This window comes from Zootoca vivipara, chromosome 5 (genome assembly GCF_965207765.1).
Source record: "Zootoca vivipara chromosome 5, rZooViv2.hap1.1, whole genome shotgun sequence".
Classification (NCBI taxonomy): domain Eukaryota; kingdom Metazoa; phylum Chordata; class Lepidosauria; order Squamata; family Lacertidae; genus Zootoca; species Zootoca vivipara.
Window position 1 is genome coordinate 65,605,731 of NC_142588.1, and position 23,051 is coordinate 65,628,781.

Below are 23,051 nucleotides of genomic sequence, written 5' to 3' on the forward strand. Positions count from 1 at the left end.
CAGACCATTGGTCCCTCAAGCTCAGTAAGGCCCACACCGATTGTCACTGGCTCTCCATGGTTTCAAGCAGGGATCTGTCCCAGCCCAATGTGAAAATGCCGGGGATTAAACCTGGCACCCTTCTACATGAAAAGCATGTGCTCTACAACTGTGCCGCGTCTACAGGCCTGCCTTTACTGTTGCTTCTCCTCACAGCCGTTCTCTAATTGGACATATTTCCTTAATTCGAACACCTCTTTCCCTCTATTTCAGATCTCCAGTGTAACTCTCACCCTTCCTTCTCAGTGATGTGGATGTTCCAAGAGTGGATTCACTGGTTGGTTGTTTTTTTTAAAGCAAACAACTCGGAGAAGGAAGATGGTGCCCCATTTTTACTGCAACAGTGGAACTAGTGATGGAGGGTGTTTAACCCTCGCAGAGTGTCTCTGATCAACAGCCTGCCCCGATGGAGGAAGAAAATGTTAGCTATAACCGGAAAATAGGAACTTGCCTTATACCGAGTCAGACCATTGGACAATCTGGCTTTGTATTGTCTACTTTGACTGGCAGAAATTCTCCCGGGTTTTAGACAAGCTTTTCCTAGCCCTTCCTGGAGACATCAGTAATTGAACCTAAAACCTTCGCATTCAAGGCAGATGCTCTTCTTTATTAAGGTGATCTAATCATGGATTCCCCATATTACACTGGCTTTTCACCCTCAGTGCCCTATGGCAAGGTGATGGACCTTCCTGGCCTGATCTTTATCTCCATTGCTGCCCCTGAGCCAACTTTGACAGATTCCACAAGCTCTCTGCCTCTCTCCAGATCACCTGCCTTGGCCTCAAGGAAATGCATTCGTTTACTGTGGGCCGGAAACTTACTGCACCCATGACTTCTGCCAAGCAGGCAGATAGCCGTACATGTGGCTTTCTATGCAATCCCAGCCTTGCTGGTTTTCTACTTGCACACCCATTATGTCAGTTTACCTGAGAGTTGTTAGGTCACTGATGGGAGATGCAGTCTGGTTTGCCCTGCTGCTGAATTTGTCCAGCTGTTTATGTCACTTGTTACCTTGGTTTGATGTTTTGTTGCTGGTGCAGAGATGCTACATCCACTGGGGCTTGCCTCTTGCTTGTGGAACAGATCATCACCATCACTAATCCCTTAAGCGAGGAACTTCTATATAAAATATTAGGGAGTATTGCACCCAGCAGCTGTAGCTGACCATATGCATGTTTACTGTACTTGTATCTTTCACCTATTTAACATCCCATCCCATCCCAAGCTACTTAGCATTTATTTATGGAGTTTTAAAAAGTCCAAAAGAGTACAAAGGAGGGGCGGGAAACACCTCATGCAAGGCTAACGGATTTGAATAAACACGTTTTATTTTTGAAGTTTTGAGCAGTCCAAACAAAAAGTTGTCGATATAATATAAATACAAAAGTATTTAAAGCACATCATTGACAGCCAACTACATGGTATGCAAGAACTATAGCAAACCACAGGAGCAGCAGAATATTGGAATATTGGAAAATAACAATGGTTTCCTAGGGCCTCATGGCATGTTCACATATACAGGGTATGCAGACTTTTTGAAATAAAACTGAAATTGTACAGAACTTCAGGTCTTTTCAGAAACAGATCAGCATTTTTAAAAGAGAGCAATACATTTATATAGGCACACATCAGTGTTCTGCTTGTTTCAAGAATGTAAAAAGAAACTTGATAAAGAGAGTCTCCAATTCGTAGGTCTCCATCAATACTGCTATCAGAAAGAATTCAACTATCAAGATAAAAACAAACAGAATGGAAAACAAACAGAAACAAATTCAACAACTGAGATTTGAGTATGTGGATGGAGCATTCTAACATTGGGCTGGGATTCAGACAAACAGATACACAACTCCATTTGCCCTAAGCAGGTTTGGCTTTATGTTTCTTAGGTCGCAGCTTCCCAATGTCATATGGCAAACCACTTTTCACACTAAGGAGAGTTTCAAGACAGCTTGCAAAAAAAGGGAAGTAAATAAATGAACTGGGCACATCTAAAATAGGGCTCTGGTTCCAAGCCCTGGATTAAAATCCAAGACACTTGGTCAGAAAATCCCTTTCTGATAAGAGAGACTTTAAGCCAAATAGTATTTTGCATTGGTGCCTTCTAATGACAAATTAGTCGTGTTACTTGTTCGTTGTGTAAATCAAAAACCTTTATTCAAATCATTTGTGTATATCCAAGAACAAAGTTTAATTATAATGATTTTAAACCAAAAGCTGACTTGGAAGTTTCTCTTTCAATTCTAGCTGTGCCATGTGCATGTTTATACCTTGTTTTAATGCTGCTTCGTGTTGAATTTTAAACACAGGGACAAAAATTGAGAAAGTACAGGTTTACTTGTTTAAAAGCATCTTATATGGCTCATTCCCACAATGTGTATGGCACTAAACGAAATATTTTTCAAGAGCAGAACACAAAACAGTTTGACACACCAAGGATGCATCTTTCCTTCATTGTCATGTACTCTAGTGCCACCTTCTGTTCAAGCCTACTGTACACATGCAGCCTCACAGCAAGTTTTCAATTATAGTGTGTAAATTGGGTGTTTGAAGTAGTTCAAATATTGATTTTCCAATGCATTGTGGTTTAACTCCACCATATCAAAGATATAGTTTACTAACATAGCCTAATCAAAATTAGGACGGGAACAATTTTTCCTTGAATTAAAATGGTGTTAATTTCCTACCCCACCTATCATTGACAATATTTCAACCATGTTTTTGTTATAATTATACAAGGAAAGCTATGGACAGTTTTGGGGAAACCAATTCAGAGGTATCAATAGTTTAAAAACATATAATTGGTTTAATAATAGCTGCATTTAAAGAACTACCCTGTGAAATGCTAGAAGCAAAATGTGAAGGCTGAAAACATAGGATTTTAAGATCAGAGACTGCAATCTAGTGTTATTTCTAAGACAGTTAAATAAAGAAACATAAACTGTCTTAGAGACGCAAACTTCAGCAAAGAGAATTACTTTCTTATGGATTCGAATTTCGCTACTATTAGGCTCATGGGGTAAGTGAAGCATAGTGGTGATGGCAAATATGTTTAGAGAAAATTGTTCAATTCCTTAAATAACCACTTCCCAATTTATTACATACGATAAATGTAATATATAAGAAATTTATTACATATGAGGGGGGGTGTAATAAATTTAACATATGTAGACCTTTCCAATTGGAAAGGTAATGTTTCTTATTATCAGGCAAAATCATGAACTTGTACGGTAATAATTGAAAGTGAAGCTCCCACAGTGGCACTAAAACATCTCCATTAAGCCCAGGGGTAGTTGTGGTCATATAGGGATAGAGTGGTCTGTTTTGAATGAGCAGAGAATGTGGATTCATGTAGTTGACTTTGTGTGACTGCATGCAATTTCAAAGTCATTGAAGTAGCTTCTGAAAGGGTTTCCATTCCTGTGACAGAGTTGGTATGAGTCACATTTCATAGTAAACTAGATCTGACTGTTCAGAACAAGTATGGTTCACTAAACTTGTTAAGACAATTTATTACCATTGCAATTCCACTCACAATGACTACACAATGGGGGGGGGGGGGAACTCTTGGCTGCCCGAATCCACCTGAGTGTTGACTTTTTAAAAAAACCAAAAAAACAGAAAAACTCCCCGCCCCCCAAGAAGTAACTCAGGCTTACAATTAAACAATTTAACATTTAACACTTTGGCCTTTGTATGGTCCTTCAGCACATTTGCTATTTCTTGCCCATGGATGTCAGCAGCAAAATCTACAAATATTTATATGCAGGAAGAAACTAGCTTAAAACAGGTTATTGAAGAACAGTTCCTGTAAATAGGTTTTCATCTTAATCACTAAAGGAATATGACTACATTTGCCAAGTTTGTGGTAATGTGCGTATAATAGATATAATGAGATCACTTACATTAAGGAAAAGAAGTAGACTTCTTTGCTCCCTACTGAAAAAATCTGACAGGTTACTGTTCTTCATTAGTGACTCTAGCAAGGAGTAGTACTGAACACTATCTTCAGACCAATGGTTTGCAAGCCTACATTGAGACATTTCTGCCACAGGCCAGAGGACACATAAACCAAAAGAAACTGGTGTTAGGACTGTGCACACATTTGACAGTTCCAGCATTATTTGGCCTAGCAAAACAAAGCCATGATATACCTGTTCACAGAGGAATAAAATGTCTTATTTTGTTTACAGCTTTTGCATGAGCTGAGCATTGCAAAGATTCGGGTACAGGACTGCCAAGAGGAAGCACTTAAGTTTAATTGCTTCAAGTGAGTGAGATTTAAACACACTCAACATTTATCTGCTTTAGGGTGCAATCCTATAAAGGCTTAACCTGGGAATAAGTCCTATTGAACTCAACAAGGATTATTCCCAATGGAGAAAAGCATCAGATTGCACTCTGAAAGTACTAGACTTTGGCAGGGTTGTGCTCTGAATTACAAATCTTCTCTCCCCTGGTGTCATTACCATTTAACACAGCTACATTGTAATGGCAGGACGTATGTTAGAACCAACAGGTTATCTGCATTATTTCAAATGTCTGCTCTTAAAATGTAGCAGTGCGTGCTGTATAAGCAGCATTAAGATGTTCAAAGTCAAACATTGGGAAAAACCACTTATGTGGTTTTTCTGTAAAGTGCTTCAGGATGAAGCAAGGAATAAAGCAAAAGGGGATGCCTAAACCCCAAGGCATTCAATTATCTTCTCTGGTTCATTCCAAGCCACAATCTTAGCACTCAATTTTGGACATGGCAAAAGTGTGCCCTATGTGTTACTGAAATCTAGTAGTTTGGTATTCTAGTTACTGCAGTATTAAGGTTAGTTCAGGTAAAAGCCCTAGATGAACTTAAGTTTGTTTAAAACAAGCACAATGCTGCATAAGAACCCGATATCCTGCCATTTAATCACATACAGTACTGTTCGTTGGTTTTCAAGGATTTAAAAGCAGCATGCTAAAAGCCCTTCCAACACACCCAGCCTCTTTGCTGGTGGTTTGCTCCACAATGCTATGATCCTTAATACATTTAGAGGTGCTTTAAGTTCCAAAGGGATTTGTGGACACAAATTGTACAAAATTGAAGACAGGAGGATTTGATTTCAGGTGGGTCTTAAGGCTCTTCTCTATTTCCACGGTGGTAAATACTTAGGGCAATTAAAATAGCATACCGCTGCAACACTAGAAATCCCAGGGTCTGATATTAAAGCAACTGGAACTTGATACAAAACAAAACAAAACAGCCTGTCCCCATCTTCACCTCTACAAATAAAGGCCACCTTTTCTGTAGTAAGAAACCTAAGTTCCCCGTCAGGTCCCCTGAGGTAGTAAAGTGGGAAGCTTAGTGAATCTTCAGATTTCATTTTATTTCAGACTGCAAAAGTGGAGTTTCAAGAGATAAGCATTTAGGAAACTGCTTTAAATGGACACAGGCACACCCTTCAAACTGGCTACTGTGCAGTAACAGAAAATGAATTTTAAACCAGCAAGGAACACGGGTCAAAAAAGAGATGTACGCTTTCCAGTGAGAACACACATGTTGTATGTCCCTCCTTGCTCACAACCAAGTGTCTGATGCTCACTGTATAGCGTTAGAAAAGTTGACACAATAGGAGAAAATTGCAACGTTGAAATGTGAGGAGTTTAAAGGCAATCCTTTAGGAGCAGCTTCAGATCACCACATTGCAAAAGATGCCATATGATGAGGCAGCATGACTGCCTACCAGCCTTCCATGTTGTCCGTAGCTGCATGTTCTTGATATATTTTACTCCTACCTACCCACACTGAGAGTTCATGGTCCACTGCAAGCTTTTGGTCTTCCATCTTCCTGAACACAGCTGGTAATATTGCTATCCATTCAGTAAGTAGACTACCACTTCATACGTAGACATCATTATAGCTGTGTTTGGAATCTGTCTAATCAGATGCGTTGTTAGGCCACGGTATAGGGCATTATAGCCTTCTTCTCGCACTAGCAAAGACAGTGTCTGAAAAAAAGACCTGTACTTTGTTCCTTCTTCCCGTAGTCTTGTTCGTACAACCTCTGCATCAAAAAAGGAGAGAACATTTTATCTTGAGAACGGCTTTCCATAATTTTGGAAGGATTACAACGCTTGCCTACTTCTACAATGCATCATCTGTTGTAGGACACATTTTTAGCCAAAACAGTACTCAAAAGCAACATATAAGACAATAGAGCAGTATCTAAAAAGAAAAAAGGGTATTAAAATACTAAAACTTGTGCACAGTTCTCAAAGGCAAAATGTGATAAATGTATTGGGTTAGGCAATGGGAAACTTCTTTTAAAAATAGCAAAATATTTACCAAAACAAAAGTAACTTATCTCTTGCACCAGGGAAAAAAAATATTTGGTTGCTGATTCACTTAAGAAAAGCCTCCCTTACCATGTGGATAGGCTATGGATGTAGCACAAGTTTTCGAAGTAGCTGCAGCCATCATCATGCCAACAAAGTCAGATGCTTCTTTGACAGTTTCCTCTTCCTCATCCATAGCAGAAGTAGACTTATACTCCAAAAGTCTTCGCTTAATACTCTCATAAATAACAAAGTGAATAACAGTTTCTGATATGCCTGCATAGCTTGCAGACATTCCTCGGTAAAAGCCTTTAATTCCATCTGTCTGATAAACCCTGCGCACACATTCAAAAGCGCTCATCCGTTTTTCTCCACGATTCCTGAAAGAGGGGGGAGAAATTCAGAAGAGCTTTATTATCCTTTGCCAGATGCAGACACCACTCACCACTTCCCCATTTCATCATTTCATTTCATGAGTCTACTTGCAAGCTACAGAAAACATACACCTTTCATATGAACACTGAAATGACATCTAAAACTAGCCCAAGTCTACTGAAAACAGTGTTCAGGTTATACTGATTCAGATGTTACAGAAATCATAAGAGGTACTGATGATACCTCACACCCAGCAACTTCATATAGATATTAAATAGCATTGGGGACAGTATTTACATTTTTTAAAAAGAGTTCAATACCTTGCATCAAGTTGTAATCGTGTCTTTATTAGCCAAATTGGATTGGTTGCGGTGATTGCAGTGAAACCTAAATAAATGTTAAAAAAGAAAGATTAATTTTGCAAATGTAATGAAAAACAGCAAAGCTAAAACATGAATAAAGATACAAGTTGATACAAACTGGCGTGTGCTATGCTAATGGTTATAAACCAAAAGTCGGCATCTTGACATTTTATTGTTTTTACCAGTCCACGTAGCCAATTTTTTGTGTGCAAGATTTCAATAAAATAAAATAAAGCCTCTTTATTCTTCTTAGTAACTAGCCATAAGTACACCTAGAACCCAATTTGTGCCTATTTATTCATACAAATCTCTTTTTGACACCTTTCAAACAGCCAGAGTGAGACTAGGCTAACTGAATTTAAATGCACTCGAAACAAAAGCAAACTGCAGTGAAACTAAAGCATGCCAGAAGAGTCTAAAATGTTCTCTGCAAATTTAATTTATAAAACAAATCAGATCATAAAAACATGTTAACTACTTAATGTCGTACAGCTCAGAGACACGTTACTGTACATCAACACAGCATAGTTTATACAGTATAATTTAGCAGGATGTTGTATTAATTGTGCCAGTGAGTTCCACTAGCATTCAAAGCAAGGATTTTTGGTTGGTCCCAGGAATACTTGTACAAACATACAAAAATGAGTTGTGAAAGGAAAGCAGCTACTCAAAATCTAAACGGGATTAACAGCCAATAGTGTGATTGTTTTGCCACTTGCAAATAATATCTCCCACTACACTACCATAAAGAATAGAAAAGCAGGGCAGGAGGGCAGCTTTTGAGAACTGTACAGTTATAATATAAAATGCATTGTATTATCAGGTAAAATGTCTGCAGAAGGGAGGTTGGAAATTTGTTGTGCTCAAAGAACCCAATTTAACGTGTTACTATTTATTCAACTGGAATGACATGCAAATCATTCCTCTAACCATGCAAATCCTGCTCTCCTCTTGCAGGAGTCAGTGTTCAGGAACACCTTGTGCAGTGCATTTCCCATGCACATTTCAAAACAGAATGGAAAAAGCCTGCTAGTGAACTACACAAAAAGTTTGCATAACAGTTCCCCCCCCCTCCCCCGGACAATATCTATTGGGATCCACATGGGGAAAAACTTGCACATAAGTTTAACTGAAAAGGTTAAAAAAAAAGAAGTGCCAAAGGATCTTAACTGTTTTAAGATTTAGTTAATGTTACAAAACTCTCTTTTTCATGCCATACAAAGCACACTTTAATTACTTGCACAGAAGCAGAACTGGTAATTAATATTGTTTGGCTAAATGGCAATATGCCTAGCTAATGTTAAGCTCATTTTAATGTTTGCATCCCCCAAGACATTGTTCTTCCTAAACACAGGCATCATCTTTGGCTTTTAGCCACAGAAATAATAAGTGCATTAATGGTGGGAGGTTTTTTTTTTGTTTCGTACTTGAAGAGGAAGGCCAATGGTTCAAACAAATCAGCAAACCTGGAGAATTGGCTTAGGTGTTGCCAATGCATACGGGATATAACACAGGACACAAAAGGAACTGTCCCCTAGAAGCCCTAGATTAATCACTATAAAGTAGTTTTATGGAGAGTAAACTAAATTGTCTGCCTGCCAGTGATGTTTCCTGCTTACAGCACACGCAGACACAGGACTACTCAGAAGCAAGCTCCACTGAGTACAAGGCAGCTAACTTCCAGGTAAGTGTGTAAAGGTCTGTAGCCTTAATGTATTTCTAATTGGTAATCTAAAGGGGAACAGAAGCAGAGAAGAGACTGGGTACAACATTCCATGAACCCAGTTTCAAATCCTAGGTATAAATGCAAGCAAACATGCTTTTACTTAGCATCTTTGGAACCTATACAAGCCTAAAAAGGAAGAGAATCAAGACACTGTGTATGTTGGACAATGTTTATGTCCCTTGTTCAAACTGAGGAAATAACAACGTACTTAATGCAACTCAGAAGAGTATTTAGCATTGGGCAGATTGTGCCTTTTTTACTTTTAAGACTTAAGCAATGTTCAGCTTTATAATACTGCAATCCCAAATTTAAAAGCACCAAGGTGCTTGGACACAAAAAACTGCTGGAGGGAAAGTTCACTAAAACAAATACACATGCTGCAAAAGAAGGATTATTCTTTTGGCAGTTGTTGGATCGATCCATAAGATCACGCTTAAAACTTGGCTAAATTTTAAAAGGTATCATTAGGATTCAAACGCTACTCATAGGAATGTCTCATATCAAAATGCATTTGAACAGTGACTACATATGACTTCAGCTTTGACCCAGCTGCATATCTACAGGGCTGGATTCAAATTTTCCATGGTCAGAGGAAAGTGATGTTTGTTTTTTGCCAATTCCTTATTTTCTCTGAACAGCTGCTCCAGAGGGTAGGAGACTATCCGAACAGGATGGGAGTGGTGCTAGGGAGTGGGGAATCAGCAAAATTACCTTCTCCCACTCTCCATCCTCCAGCAGGAGCCTCCATTGGATCAGAGTCCCTTATGTGAATGGAAGAAGCCCTTAAGTTTGTGTAAATGTGTCATGTTTTAATTATTACTTTAAAAACTGGAATTCAATGCAAAATATTTAAGGCCATTTATATGGCTCCATTAAAACAAAACAAAACAAAAAGTTGCTCAGTGCAATCCTATATATTTATTTATATTTTACTCCGAAGTCCTAGTACGTAATGGGCATTATAGGCCTTATTTCAGTTTGTTATTTATTTCTGATAGCAATTCATGTGAACCTCTAACCAAAGAAGGAGCGCTCTCGCTCTCTCTCAAGATTTTTGAAGCAAAACAAGCTTAAAAATAAAACAGCTAAGATCCCAGGTATGTAGCTGCATTGTCTTTGTTCACAAGGGATAATGTACTGATAAATGCATGTGAATACATATAATACGAATAAAAATTAAATAGAAAGGAAAGACTATGGTGACACATACAGTTATTTAAGGGCAGTTCTGAAATACTTTGCCTAAATAAAATAGAAATATATAAATTAAATATAACAATCCTACGGATTGTCAATAAGGAATGTAATTTCACCAACTTGGCTAAACACGCAGCAGTAGTCCATAAAACTGTTTTTCCACCTCTCCCCAGGCTGCACTGGAAGGAATAGCTGGGTGATGTATTAAAACAATGTATACAACTGGAATTCAAATAAAAATATTCCCCTTACATTGTTTGTTTAAGCGTGGTTACAAACCCAAGGTGTGGTTCTTACGCTAGAGGCTGCAAGAGACGCTCAGTTCAGTACTCACGAGGTTTAAGTTAGTCCATATTTCTGCAGGAAGTGACCTGCGGATGGGGAGCATGAGATGACACGATCTCACTCTTTTCACGGGAGAAATGTACAGTAAATGCCTAAAATAGACACAGGCTTTTCTGTATCATAACAACAAGCAGTGACCTCATCAGACATATGTGACAAAACTGAATCCCAATGGAAGGATTTGTGAATTAGTAAATGTGAGATCTAACTTTTTTTAAAAAAAGTTTAGAGCAATAAAAAAGGAAAAAAGTAGTACAGGCCACAGGTATTTTTTTTAAAAAAAAGTTTTGCAAAATGCACTGAGTACTGAAATTTCTGCCATCTGCAGCAGTTTAACCATTTAATAGCTTGCAAAATACTTACCTATACTTGTTTTTAAAAGCCCAAAGTGCTGGGTGTGTATGTGCACATGTCAAATAAAAATGCTAACCTTGTCACAATGGGCAGAAAAACAAGCCTTAATGTCACGTTGAAACCAGTTTAATTTAAAATTTGAGACATGCCTGAATTGAATAACTTATACCTATTTTGTAAATGTTTGAAGTTATAGATTAAGCTAATTTTGAGTCTTTGTGAAGTATAAAGGAAGGGGAAGACAAGCAAAATTAGAACAGATCACATAATTCAATTAAGCTATTATCTTCCCTCTTTGGCTCAAAATGGGCTATAATGGAAAGCAGGACTAAGTGTAACTTGACAGAACATCTTCCATTCAACTTTTTAAACTTTGTTAATGAGTTGGTTCTATGAAAACAGCAAATGACTTAATAATAAAGGCCCTGAGGTTATCAAAGATTACAGAGCATGTTGTAGTTGATGGAACAGGAACGCTCCTTAGAACACAATAGCTTCCAACTGTTCCACCAAACAGTTTGGTGTATAGTGTCAACAAAATCACAAAAGAAAGCGTCACTGCTCTTTAACCCATAGCTGCCAAGTTTTCCCTTTTCTCGCGAGGAAGCCTATTCAGCATAATGGAATTTCCCTTAAAAAGGGGGATAACTTGGCAGCTATGCTTTAACCCAAAGTAGCATTGCTCTCCATTCTGTGTGAAACTCTGAAATTCACAATGCACTACCGCACTGCAACACCACCTCAAAGGACAAGGTAGAATGAAATGCCCAGCTTCCACACATTCAAGAGGGTATATTATACCAAACTGAATCATGTAATTCTGTGTCATGGACTGGCTGGACACAGTAGAATGGTGGGAGGCACCAGGAAGAAGGCATCTCAGAGCCCAGGGACTGGTGGTGGGACGATGATGAGTGGTCAGAGGGAGAAGAGAGTGAAGACTAGGAGAAGGTTCTGTTGGAAGCTGACGAGGTAACAGGGTTTAGTGAGCAGGAAGAGTCTAACAGAGAGAAATCCAGAATCTGAAGCAGGAGCAGATGGAGACCAAGGGACAGAGATAAGTCAGACTGGTGAAGAAGCCAGGGTGTCGCCCCTCCTCCTGTGACCAGCTCCCTTCCCCCTGGTCTCCCAGGACCCAAAGTGGTATGAAGAGGAAAGAGCAGAGGCGGACATGTCGGTGGAGTCTCAGATTGCTTGGGAAGGACTCGTGAGAGGAGACGACTTAGCCAGCTGTGGAAAGGTGGGGATCTTCAGTCCCCACAACTGCCTCATAGGGACAAGATCTACCAGGAAGAGTTGCTGTGCTAATTAGACCTGGCTCCTCTGAGCAGGCTTTGTTTCCGCTAATAGTTAACCTCACGTACTCCGTGTGATTTATTGCTAGCTGGCTTCCTGACATTCTGTATGCACACTGGAGTGTATGCAAGGCTTTAGACTGAGATGATAAGACTCATTTTGGAGCTAGCTTTTTTTTGTAACTGAGGCAACTAATTGAGGAGTTCTGTTAATTTCCCTGTACAAGTATAGTTTGCAAAGGGAAGAAAGCCAATCAGGCTTTCTTTACATTCTTAGACTACCGTGTTTCCCCTTTTTTAATACATAGTCAAAAAGTAAGCCAGGGCAGGGTTTTTAAGCATTTGAGACATATAAGGCATACCCTGAAAATAAGCCATACTTCAGTGCCACGCGGAGCAAGACCACCAAGTGCCCCAGCCAGCTAGTGGGACCCAGCACGGCGGCCGCTACAGGAGGTGGAAGCCTGCCCGGTCGGGTCAGTGCCTGGAAGCGGCTGCGCAGCAGCCGATAAAGCGTGCAGCAGCCGCACGGAGCACCGAGGGCACAAGCCAGCAGGACCCAGCTCCTGCAATGCCGGCTGCGGCAGGAGGAGGAAGCCTGCCGGGTCAGGTCGGCGCCTGGAAGCGGCGGCGACTGCAGCGCTAACAAAGCGCGAAGCAGCGCCGCACGGAGCACCAAGGGCACGAGTGGCAGGAGGAAAGAGAGAGAGGCTCGTTACTTGCGGCACTTTAAGAGAAACGATCTCCACATTCCGAGCCTCCCTTTTGCGCGTGCGGGCGTGTTAAAGCCCCAATTGGTTCACTCCCCGCTTCCTCCTTGCCATCCGTCCCTTTCACACATTGCCTCGGCCCCGCAGACCCCTCCCTGGGCATCTTCCCCTAAGTGCGGTGCTGCTTCGTGCTTTGTCAACGCTGCAGCCACCGCCGCTTCCGACAAAGCGCAAAGCAGCGCCGCACTCTGTGTGTGTGTGTGTGTGTGTGTGTGTGTGCACGTCCGTCTCTGTGCGCGTGCACGTCTCTCTCTCCCCTTGCGTCTCTCTCTGTCTCTCTCTGTGTGCGTGCGCGTCTCTCTCTCTCTCTGTGTGTTTGCGCGCGCGTCTCTCCCCCCCCCCCGTGTGCACGTCTGTCTCTCTGTGTTTGTGCGCGCGTATCTCTCTCTCCCCCCCCCCGTGTGCACATCTCTCTCTCTCTCTCTCTCTCTCTCTCTCTCTCTCTCTCTCTCTCTCTCTCTCTCTCATGCTTTTGGAAGCATAAAGTGGCTCCAGTTGGGTGTACATTTGCCCAATGGGGAAGGTAATGGTTTCTTCCAGGGCAATGCTGCTTACAGATGTTCTATGGCCATAGGGTGGTTCAGAATGGCTTCACCTTCTGGCTTTTTAAAAAACTGACATCCCCTCCCCGTCTCGTTTTGCCAACAGACCCACTGCAAATCTGGAGGAGGAGTGGCTCTGGTGGGCTCTGAATAATCTCTCTCTCTCTCCCTTTCTCCTGGAGGAGGATCTGGTGTGTAGGACTTACAAACCTTCAGAGACCCAGCTCTTGGGGGGGGGCTTTTGGACACCACGCTTTGCCTCCCCTCTGATTGGGAACATTCTGGCATCGCAGGAGGTGGCCAAGCGGGTGGTGTCACTTCCGCGCCGCCCCCCGCAAGACTTGGCAATAAGATATAGTGATAGGCGCAGTTCTGGAGGGCACCAAGGAAGAGGCGAGGCTGGACACTGCGCCTCCGAGCAACAGCTCCAGCCCCGCCGGCAGCACCCTTAAGACAGCCCTGGATAAATGTACTGTAGATTGCTTTACCATACCGGTACTTATGTGGTAATAAAAAAAAATAAGACACCACCTGAAAATAAGCCACCGTGTGTTTTTCTGAGGAAAAAAAGTTATAAGACGGTGTCTTAAAAAAGGGGAAACACGGTACAGTTTATTTTTGCTATTTATATTCAGCAAAGCAAATGGAGCTTAAAAATAAGGCATTTTGTTGATTGAATTCATTAGGCAACGTATTGAGGGTGGAATGGGAGCATGATGGCAGTCTGGCTGGCTAAGGGTCCCCTGGGTTCTGCACAAGTGGCCCTGTATACTTGTCTAACTTAACCCTGAATACATTCCAGAATGAAGGATGATAAGCAACATCCAATAAGGGTTGTGAAAAAATGTCTGACAAAAATGCTTCTCCTTCCTTAGATAGTAAAAGTACAATAAAGACTAGGTACAGAATAGCATGACTTTTAAACATTTCAGAATTTGAAAGGTTGTGGGTTTTTTTTTTTAGAAATGTAAAAAGAAATACTGTCTACAAGGTTTCAAATAAAAGCTAATTTAAAGAATAGTTCACAACTGAAACAGTATAGCAATATTTTGAGTGTGTAGTTTTGAGACTGCTTCGGTGTCAAGTGACTCAAATGAAATGGTATATATATTTACAATTGGTAGTGATAGGAAAGCAACAAAAACATCTATAAACAAGGTTTCAATAAAATATATGTTTTGAGAAGCCAAGACAGAAAAAAGCCTCATACTTCTTAATTGTTCAAGCAACTTTGAATTTTAAGCCAAAACAGACCTTGTGGGTACAATTGTTAATAGCATAATTTAGTGCATTCAATGAAAGTTTTAAGAAGCAATTAGAAAAGTGACAAGGTTAGCATTTTTTCTCACAAGCTATGTTAACGGCCCTTTATATTAGTTGTATGGCTACACAGCCAACACTATGAATCAGTATTTTATGCATCTTTAGCGGAGGTTTTAAAATGGAGTCTATGGGATTTCTAGCATCCTAAAGCTATGCTAGTTCAAGAGGGAAAAAAAATAGCTACCTTCCGAGCCAATCTGCATGGGACATTCTTTCACCAACCATGTGGTTTAGGTGCATAACTGCAAAGCTGAACGTTAATGCTCCGTCAGTATTGCATGAGCACAAGAGCAAAATAATTTCAAGTGGTAAGATCAAAGCCACAGAAGTGCAAAAGAGGCAGCTTCGCATTTTAAAAGTAGAATAAAATATGTACAGGTCTTAAAATGACAAACAGAAAAATCTAAGTGTCTCAAGAGATTCAAAATTTAAGTTTCGTAAACCCAGGGTTTAAATAGCAAAAATTCAAATACCAATAAAGAAATTATTACTGGACATGTATGTAGATATGAAATTTGCCAACAAATCAGTTTTTCACATCTTTAATTGGACAAAGATGCACACCTCTTATGAAAAACAGATAAGGAACCTTTAAGTTAAGTTCTGAATAACCATTTGTGTGCAATATGCATTGCATAAACTAATAAATAATAATCTTAAGATTACTAATCCATTTTCTTATCTTCTGCTTTGCTCTTTTGTCAAGAGAAATAATATTTCTTTAGAAATTTCTCTGGAGGAAAGAAAAACACAGGTAACAAAATAGTCTTTCATATTAACAAAGCCTCTGAAGCAATTAATTGAGGTGCAGTTTCAAAAGAATAGCCAACCACACAGTTATCCCTCTCCCACCCAACCCATTTCATTCCCCATGGATTCTTTTGGTGGGGTGTAAAAAGAGATAAACTATATTAGAAGTACAGTTCTAAGCATGCCAGACAATTATCTAAAGAACACAGTTTTCTTTTCTTAGGTCTAACATTTTAAAGTTTTTAAAAAAAACATTTTGGCCACAGTGCCCACTTGGGGAGAAACCCTATGCTACAGGGTTGGTTGAATTATTGGGCCATTATAATTTTCTTTCATCAGAACTACTTGTGAGCTACTCTAAAAATGTCTAAAAATATTTGTATGGATATTTGCACAAAAATACAAACGTAAATATAGAGAAGATTCACAGCAGAAGCTATCATACTCCCTGCAAGTATCACAGAGAATTAAGAACTATTGTGTCCCACTTTAGCCCCATTCTTTTTTTTCTTTTTTGTTGTTGAAGAAACAGAAATAAAAAACTATACAAAACACGTCATGGCTGTTAGGCTAGAGGAAGTACACAAAAGGAATCTACATTTAAGCCATGAACTGAAACATACAGTGCATCCCCCTGGTTCCAGTGGGGCTACTCTTGGGGAAGTGGGTACGGCATTGCACCCACAGGCTGTAAACCCATGCACAATGACTCTGGAGTAAAGCTCATGAAGCCAGCAGTACTGCAAAGAATTGTGCTGGATTGCATTTTCCCCAAGAGGCTTATTCACCTCCAAAATAGGAAAAACATATTTACTAGCTTTCTATCTGGGGGCAGGGGGGGGACCAGATTACCTAATACTGCAGCATATTTTAAATATTTCAAGCATAGAAGGGTGACCGAAATCTGCTGGGATATTATTACAGAAAGTCAGAGCAGTTGTCTTAACACAGGAAGGAGTTTGCAAAATAAAATGAAGGGGCAAGGAGAAGTCTCATTGCTGGCTTCTTTAGTTCCTATAAATATTGCTTAGCAAATTTGAAATTAAGTCCACATGACTTAAGTTATCTGGAATGACAGCAAACAAGTCTGTTCATGTACCATAAATTCTCTATTCATTCTCAAGCCATAAACATTCATACATAGCATTTCAGACCAGAAGATACGGTAGTCTGCCCAGCCATTCTGCCACTACATACCCCAAACCAACCATTTCCTGTATTTCTGCAGTTCCCCATTCACCATAGCCACTCTAACACTAAAAGGCTTTCCACATAATTAAACACAAAGTTACAGATCCTTACCTGCTACTCCAGCTGAGGTCATGTGTACCTTGGTAGATTCTGGCTCAAATATATTATTCAGCATTTCCTTGCAATTGGAGTATGCAGCAAAATATATTGCTCTGAAAGGAAAACAAGTTAAATATGATCAATACAATATAGCTTTGTACTAAAACTAGTAGCAGTGATTATAGTTGCATGGAAGTGCATTCCAAGCAGATAGGTCTCTTTCTCCATTGAAATATAAATGTACCATTGAAAAGAATAAAAGGAAGCAGGGCTAGGTCTTTCAGATGTTCTGCAGAAAATCCCCAGCATGGATCCTCATCCTCAACACACTCTGTGAACTTCCAATTCCTCTTAGATCTGCATCATATGACTTACTAGAACCTGCTGTTAAGGGGATGGTGGTAACAATACACCATTTAGAATAGAAACCACAGGACAGTGACCACCTTCCCTCAGACCTACAAAGTTCTGACTTACAAAATGGCTATGTCACTCTGAACTGTGGCAAGTTGGTATGTTTCACCCTCTGTTGGATCCTTCAAGAGCATCAAGCAAGGACAATACAGTGGTACCTCTGGTTACGAACTTAATTCGTTCCGGAGGTCCGTTCTTAAGCTGAAAACCTTCTTATCCTGAGGCACGCTTCCGCTAACGGGGCCTCCCGCTGCGTGTGATTTCCATCCGCATCCTGGGACAAAGTTCACAACCAGGAGCAGCTATTTCCAGGTTAGTGGAGCTCGTAACCTTAAGCGTTCGTAACCAGAAGTGTTCATAACCAGAGGTACCACTGTATTGAGATGCTGCCATACAGTCGTACCTTGGTACTCAAACGCATTGGTACTCGTACATTTTGGCTCCTGAATGCCGAAAATCCGTAAGTGTTCCGGTTTTCAATGTCCTTTGGAAGCCGAATGTCTGACGCAGCTTCCATCTGAGTGCAGGAAGCTCCTGCAGCCAATCAGAAGCCGTGCCTTGGTTTGTGAATGGTTCCAGGACTCCCGGAACGGATTAAGTTCGACAACCAAGGTACCACTGTATTATGAAGTCATTTCAATACAGTTTTATATTTACAAAAAATAAAAAGTAAGATTTAGAAACTATCTTACATTGTCAAATGGAACATTATGAACAAAAATCAAATGCAAAATGCAGCCACATTTAAAGCTGCAAGATAGGAAAATATATATTCTTCTAAACAAAACAAAAGACACCCACAATGGGGGCTTGCTTACAGCTGCAAGTTAACACAAACAATGAAATGTTTTGGATGTTCAAAAGCATTACGAATCACCTACTATCATAGTTTTTCTCTCCACAGTCACTGAAGACAAAGAAAATTGACCAGGCAACAGCTACATGTAGTAGGAGCATATAGTGTACTTGCTAACACAGCTGATGAATACAATTTTGTTATTTTTATTTTGTGAACCACCCTGTGATCTTCAGATGAAGGCCAGTATACAAATTTAAATTAACTAATTAATTAGAACAAAGTAGTAAAAAGTTATTTAACACTTGAGCTAGGGTTTTTTAAAATCCAGCAAGTTTTTAAAAAAGTGGTCCACTTTTTTAAAAAGGGACTTAAAATTGCCACAGAGCACACCCAAGCCTTTCAAGCCATTCCTGAAGAAGCTATCCAGCACAAAAAAACTAGTGCTTCACCTCATTTTCATGTTGAGATGTTCTAAAGTGCCTGATATGCAAGTATATATATTTAGTTTTAAATGTTTAAAGGAGATAACAAACTACCCTAGTAAATATATATTTATTGCAAAAAAATTCATATAATCAACTTTCTGCAACATATATCATCTTGCCACAAGGGGGCAGGAGAGAATTTTCTTCAATCTTTATTATATAATTATTTTAACAGCTTTGTTTCAAATTTGTGCTATTCTATATTTCCTAAGAAGTCCCTTAAAACATATTTAATGTACAAATAGTAATTAAGCACACACCAAGGAATACTTCTGTAATACTCTAAAATTTAACTGATGTACATTGACGTTTTAATGGTAGTAACATTTTGCATGTTGTAACAAAATAAAAAAACCCACATACAATCATCAGAGGTTGCTATATGAACAGCCTCTTAAGTCTTCATGAAACAGAACATTAAGTTAACATCATTAGTTCCTCAAACATGCGGCCTTTCACAAGGACCTGATAAAGTGGTTGTTTTACGTGATGTAATGAACAAAATGGAATCCATAATCAATGGTGTATGCTATACAAGTTAAGAAACAAGCTTATTCAAACACAGAGAAGCTGTTAAAGCTACTTAGTGGGTGTTTAAATGAAACACAAAAGTATTTGTCCACGGTTGATGACTGGAAAAAGTGTGCTATGTTCATTCATAAGCCTGAGACTACATTAGCAAATGGACAAGCCTAGCATGAAAATTGGGTAAAGTCCACAGCCACATTTTACTGAGAAAGGGAGAGAAACAGGTTATTTCCCGAGGCTAATCTGAAACACAAAATACACAGGACTGCCTGCGCCTTTCTATAGCTTATACACCAAACTATTGCATTAAACTTATTAGAATAACTAGTCCCATCTCATATGATGCACCTTACTTTTTGCCCACTTTCCTTACAAAGTAATGCAAGATGGCTTCTACAGACTAATCTCTTATTGGCAAGTTTTAAAGGAAAGCATCTGGTGGGTGAGGGGAAATGAAGCGTTCGTCTTCAAGCCTCTTCCAGCTCTAATGCTGCACTCATATTACTGAGCATTATTAGAGGCACAAATTTCTGGACCACAATGTTAAAAAAATACTGTGCACAACAGCACCCCCAAATATTTATGAAATGGAAAAGGGCTAGGTAAAAAGAAAAATGTTGTAAGGAGTGGAGTTGCAATACTAGGATCTATCATCAAGACAGGAATCTGTTTCATTTTTATATTGCTGTGGTTTGTATTGTCTGTTATTTTGCACAATAAATGTGATTTATATGAGGCACAAACCAGCCAGAAATAAACTTTGGCTGAATTCCAACTGGACAGTTTAACACCCCTTAAGTCAGGGTTTTAATATTAAGAAGCAAAGAGAATGGCTGTGAAGGAATCAGATACAGCTGTGATTTCTGAACGAGAAACAAGACAAAAAAATTTTTTACAGTGTTATTTTGTAGACACAATTCCATTAAAACCAGCCACCTTGATTTTTTTTTTACACAAGATGCCTGGGACTGCTGCATTAGTCCACTATTGTAATATACACTTTGTTTTAAGGATATACAAATGGTCCTTCTTCCCTCTGCTTACCAAACAACTACAATTATTTGCCTACGTGGCAACAGCTTACAACAGAACAAAAGCAAACAGTATTTAGCACTGTGGAAACTTTAAGCAGAGCAATATACAAAATGGAAATGATACAGTACTGAAAAAGCAAAATGTTGCACACAAAGCAAAAAACTACCTAGAATAAGAATATCATGGCTGAATACATCCATGGCGTCTAAAGTGGTTCCCAATAGAAAAGTGGGAGTGCGCTGAAAGTTGGACCTGCCAGAATCAAATCTTTATTTCTTACAAAAGGTGGCTGGAGTGAATTCAGGGGAAACAGATCACTGTGTCTTAGTGCACATCCAAAACTGGGCATGCAGCCACTGTGACTCATGCACAGAACAGCTGTTTCTTGGCATATGCCTCCAACTCTTTTGACATTACAATCTAATGATTTTTTTCCATAGCTCATTCCATACATTTATTGTCTTCTACAGAAACAAAGCAACAAATCATCTGCAGTAAGTCTATTCTTCTGTTTCACTTGAGTGTTTTGTACAGTATAAAATACAGAAAACCTCTAGGACTTGTTACTGACCTCCAAATGAAATTACATCAGCTTCACAGTGTAATCCTAGCCCTGTATTGCTGATTGCTGGGGAGAGAGGGGTGGGGAGGATGCCAGTTAGGTCCCGCTCTGCTGACCTCCACCAGCAGAGGAGGAAGAGTGGTGATGGGCTTCACCACGGCAGAGATCACAGCTGCAGCCTAACAGGTAGAAAACTATCACTGGTGATAGTAAGTGGAAAGCCCTGAAATGGGGAGATTCAGGTGACAAGCACTAGTGGCTTTGGATTCAAATCCCCATGGATCCTCCAATGGACCCAGAACTCAGGTCACTCAGCCATTAGCACAGGCATAGCAATATGGAAAGAAGCACTGCCCTGCACTTCTGCTTCTGGTCAGTGCAAACTCACAGGGCTTTGAATGCAACTGCAAATTTGATGCACTGGTCCTCCATGCCCAATGTTAACATTGTTCTGCAGGCCTTTCTTTGGCAAAAATGGTATATAATCGCCTTTATGCTTTGGGGGAACAACGCCACAAAGTTAAAATTGTCCATAAAAGGGGAAAAAACATTTTATAACCATGGGGCAAGTTTCAACTCAAAAAGCATGCTCATTTTGTGAAAATGTTGTTGGTCCAATAAACATATTGTCCGGAGGCTGGTGGTGAAGGAAATGGCAGGAATCACCTCCCCCAGCAAAATCTGGAGACAAATCATTCGCTGACCCCACAAAAATGTGCCCAGTGGCTTCAAAAGAAGGAAAAGTATTAGAAGATTTATTTGTCTGATAACATAATTACTTTGGAAAAGTCTGCACATCTCCTAAACCTAAATAAGCTATGATAACATTTGTTCATTTTACCTGGATGGAGCCACGCCTACTAAATTAGGACCCAATCCCCGGAAAAGTGAGCGAGGGCCTTCCTTCTGTAAAATCATCCTGCAAAAGAAGCACACATGTAATAAAATACATATTTAGGTATACTGAAGTTATATTGAATCAAATAATTTTATTTCGAAGCACTAAACATATACAAACAGGCATATATATATATACACTGCACTTTTCTACACCATAGGAACCAAACAAATGCTTGGGGGCTCTTTTGTAATTTTGTACATTTTTCTTTTTAAAAAAAAGAAAGCCCCATGCTCACTTGCAGGACTCTTTGTAGACAGGATCCCAGCCCAGCCCAACTTCCTGCCATGGAGTCACATCATCATCATTCCACCCCTGTCTGACTGGGGATCTTGGCTACAAAGCATTCTGAACTACTGTGAGCAATTACCGGTACTCCTCACCACCACCTTCCATAGTTCTTCCTCCACTCTCACCCTCAGCCACACCATTCACTTCTTTTTTTCCTACACTGCATGCTGCATTGCTGCAGCCTCGCTCCTTAAGCAACAACCATTCCTGTGTGTACCTATCTGCACTGTGTATGCAGAGAGCTGTTAGCATTATGTCCAACCACAGGATACTGTGGTCTTGAGGCCCACTGGTGGCCCCTGGCCCACAGTTTGAGAATGTTGACTTAACTGTTCTTGAGTCTACCCTACAATTGCTCGCATGCAGGGAAGCAGGGCTAAAAACTACAGCACATAATGTCACTGCTGATTTTAATGTGCTTTTATGATCGAATGGTCCTGGTGATTTTATTCTTGCACAATTGTTTAATTTTGTGTTGTTGGCTGCCCTGTGCTCCTAACTAGAGGAAAGGTGGGATGCAAGAATAATATAAACTTGCAGTTGCTGAGAGCTGGGGCAGCTGCAACTGTTCTTGGATGACACATATTAGTTAAGACGTGTTCTAGTCGGGGCTCAGGTCCAGTCATTGGAATTAGTCTCCCTTGGTTGCCCTGAGGCAGAGAAAAGGACAAGCTCCTGCTTCTTATGAATATTTCTTTATTTTTTTTATTTTTTTTGATTATTTTTAATACCTGTTTTAAACTATTTTTATTACTGCAAACTACTTAAGAGGATTTTTTTCAATTAAAAAAAATCAAGCAGTACAAGCACACCCACCCACCCAGAAGTGGGGAGAGAGACCTGATGAGTCTCGGCAAAGCCCCACTGCTACTCCAGCTGGCAAGTGGACCTTCTCCAGAGTCTGAAGTGGTTTAGGCTCCAGGGAGAGTCACCTGGGGAGTCAGAGGGGCAGCAGGGCTTCCTCGACCAGCTCAAATGATGTGTGGGGAATCTTCTTCTGTGTGCATCAGCAGAGCTTTGTTGAGCTGACAGGCAGCTCCTCATTTCATGCAATTTCACAGACGTGTGCGGGGGTTCAGAACGTAACCCCCGGCAAACGGGAAGTCGCCTCTATATAAATTTTGTTAAATAAAAAAATAAAAACTGGCCACATCAAAAAGTGCCTTTAAAGAGAAATCACATTTCCTAAGAAGTCAGGACAGAATTTGTTTAAAGCCGGATGAGAAGAGTTAGACGCTACAGGTATCAGGGAACAAGACACGGCACTTATCATTTGGGTATTTAAATTATAACCCTTAAAATATAGTGCTCCAGGGGTACTAGGAATTCAGGATGAATTCAGGTAACTTTAGGTTCAAAGCC

At 40.1% G+C, this 23,051-nt stretch overlaps 1 protein-coding gene across 2 annotated transcripts in view; it reads right to left on the reverse strand.

Annotated features, from left to right (window-relative positions):
- Nucleotides 1-1,349: 1,349 nt before the first annotated feature.
- SLC25A36 (solute carrier family 25 member 36) overlaps nucleotides 1,350-23,051 on the reverse strand; it is a 42,723-nt gene continuing 21,021 nt past the window's right edge. For both annotated transcript variants that reach the window (XM_035132950.3, XM_035132951.3), the window contains exons 3-7: nucleotides 21,342-21,419; nucleotides 16,690-16,790; nucleotides 7,044-7,110; nucleotides 6,439-6,728; nucleotides 1,350-6,077 (exon numbers count right to left, since the gene is read on the reverse strand). In XM_035132950.3, the coding sequence (XP_034988841.1) occupies nucleotides 5,884-6,077; nucleotides 6,439-6,728; nucleotides 7,044-7,110; nucleotides 16,690-16,790; nucleotides 21,342-21,419 (730 nt within the window). In that variant the 3' untranslated portion in view covers nucleotides 1,350-5,883. The remainder of the gene's footprint in view (nucleotides 6,078-6,438; nucleotides 6,729-7,043; nucleotides 7,111-16,689; nucleotides 16,791-21,341; nucleotides 21,420-23,051) is intronic.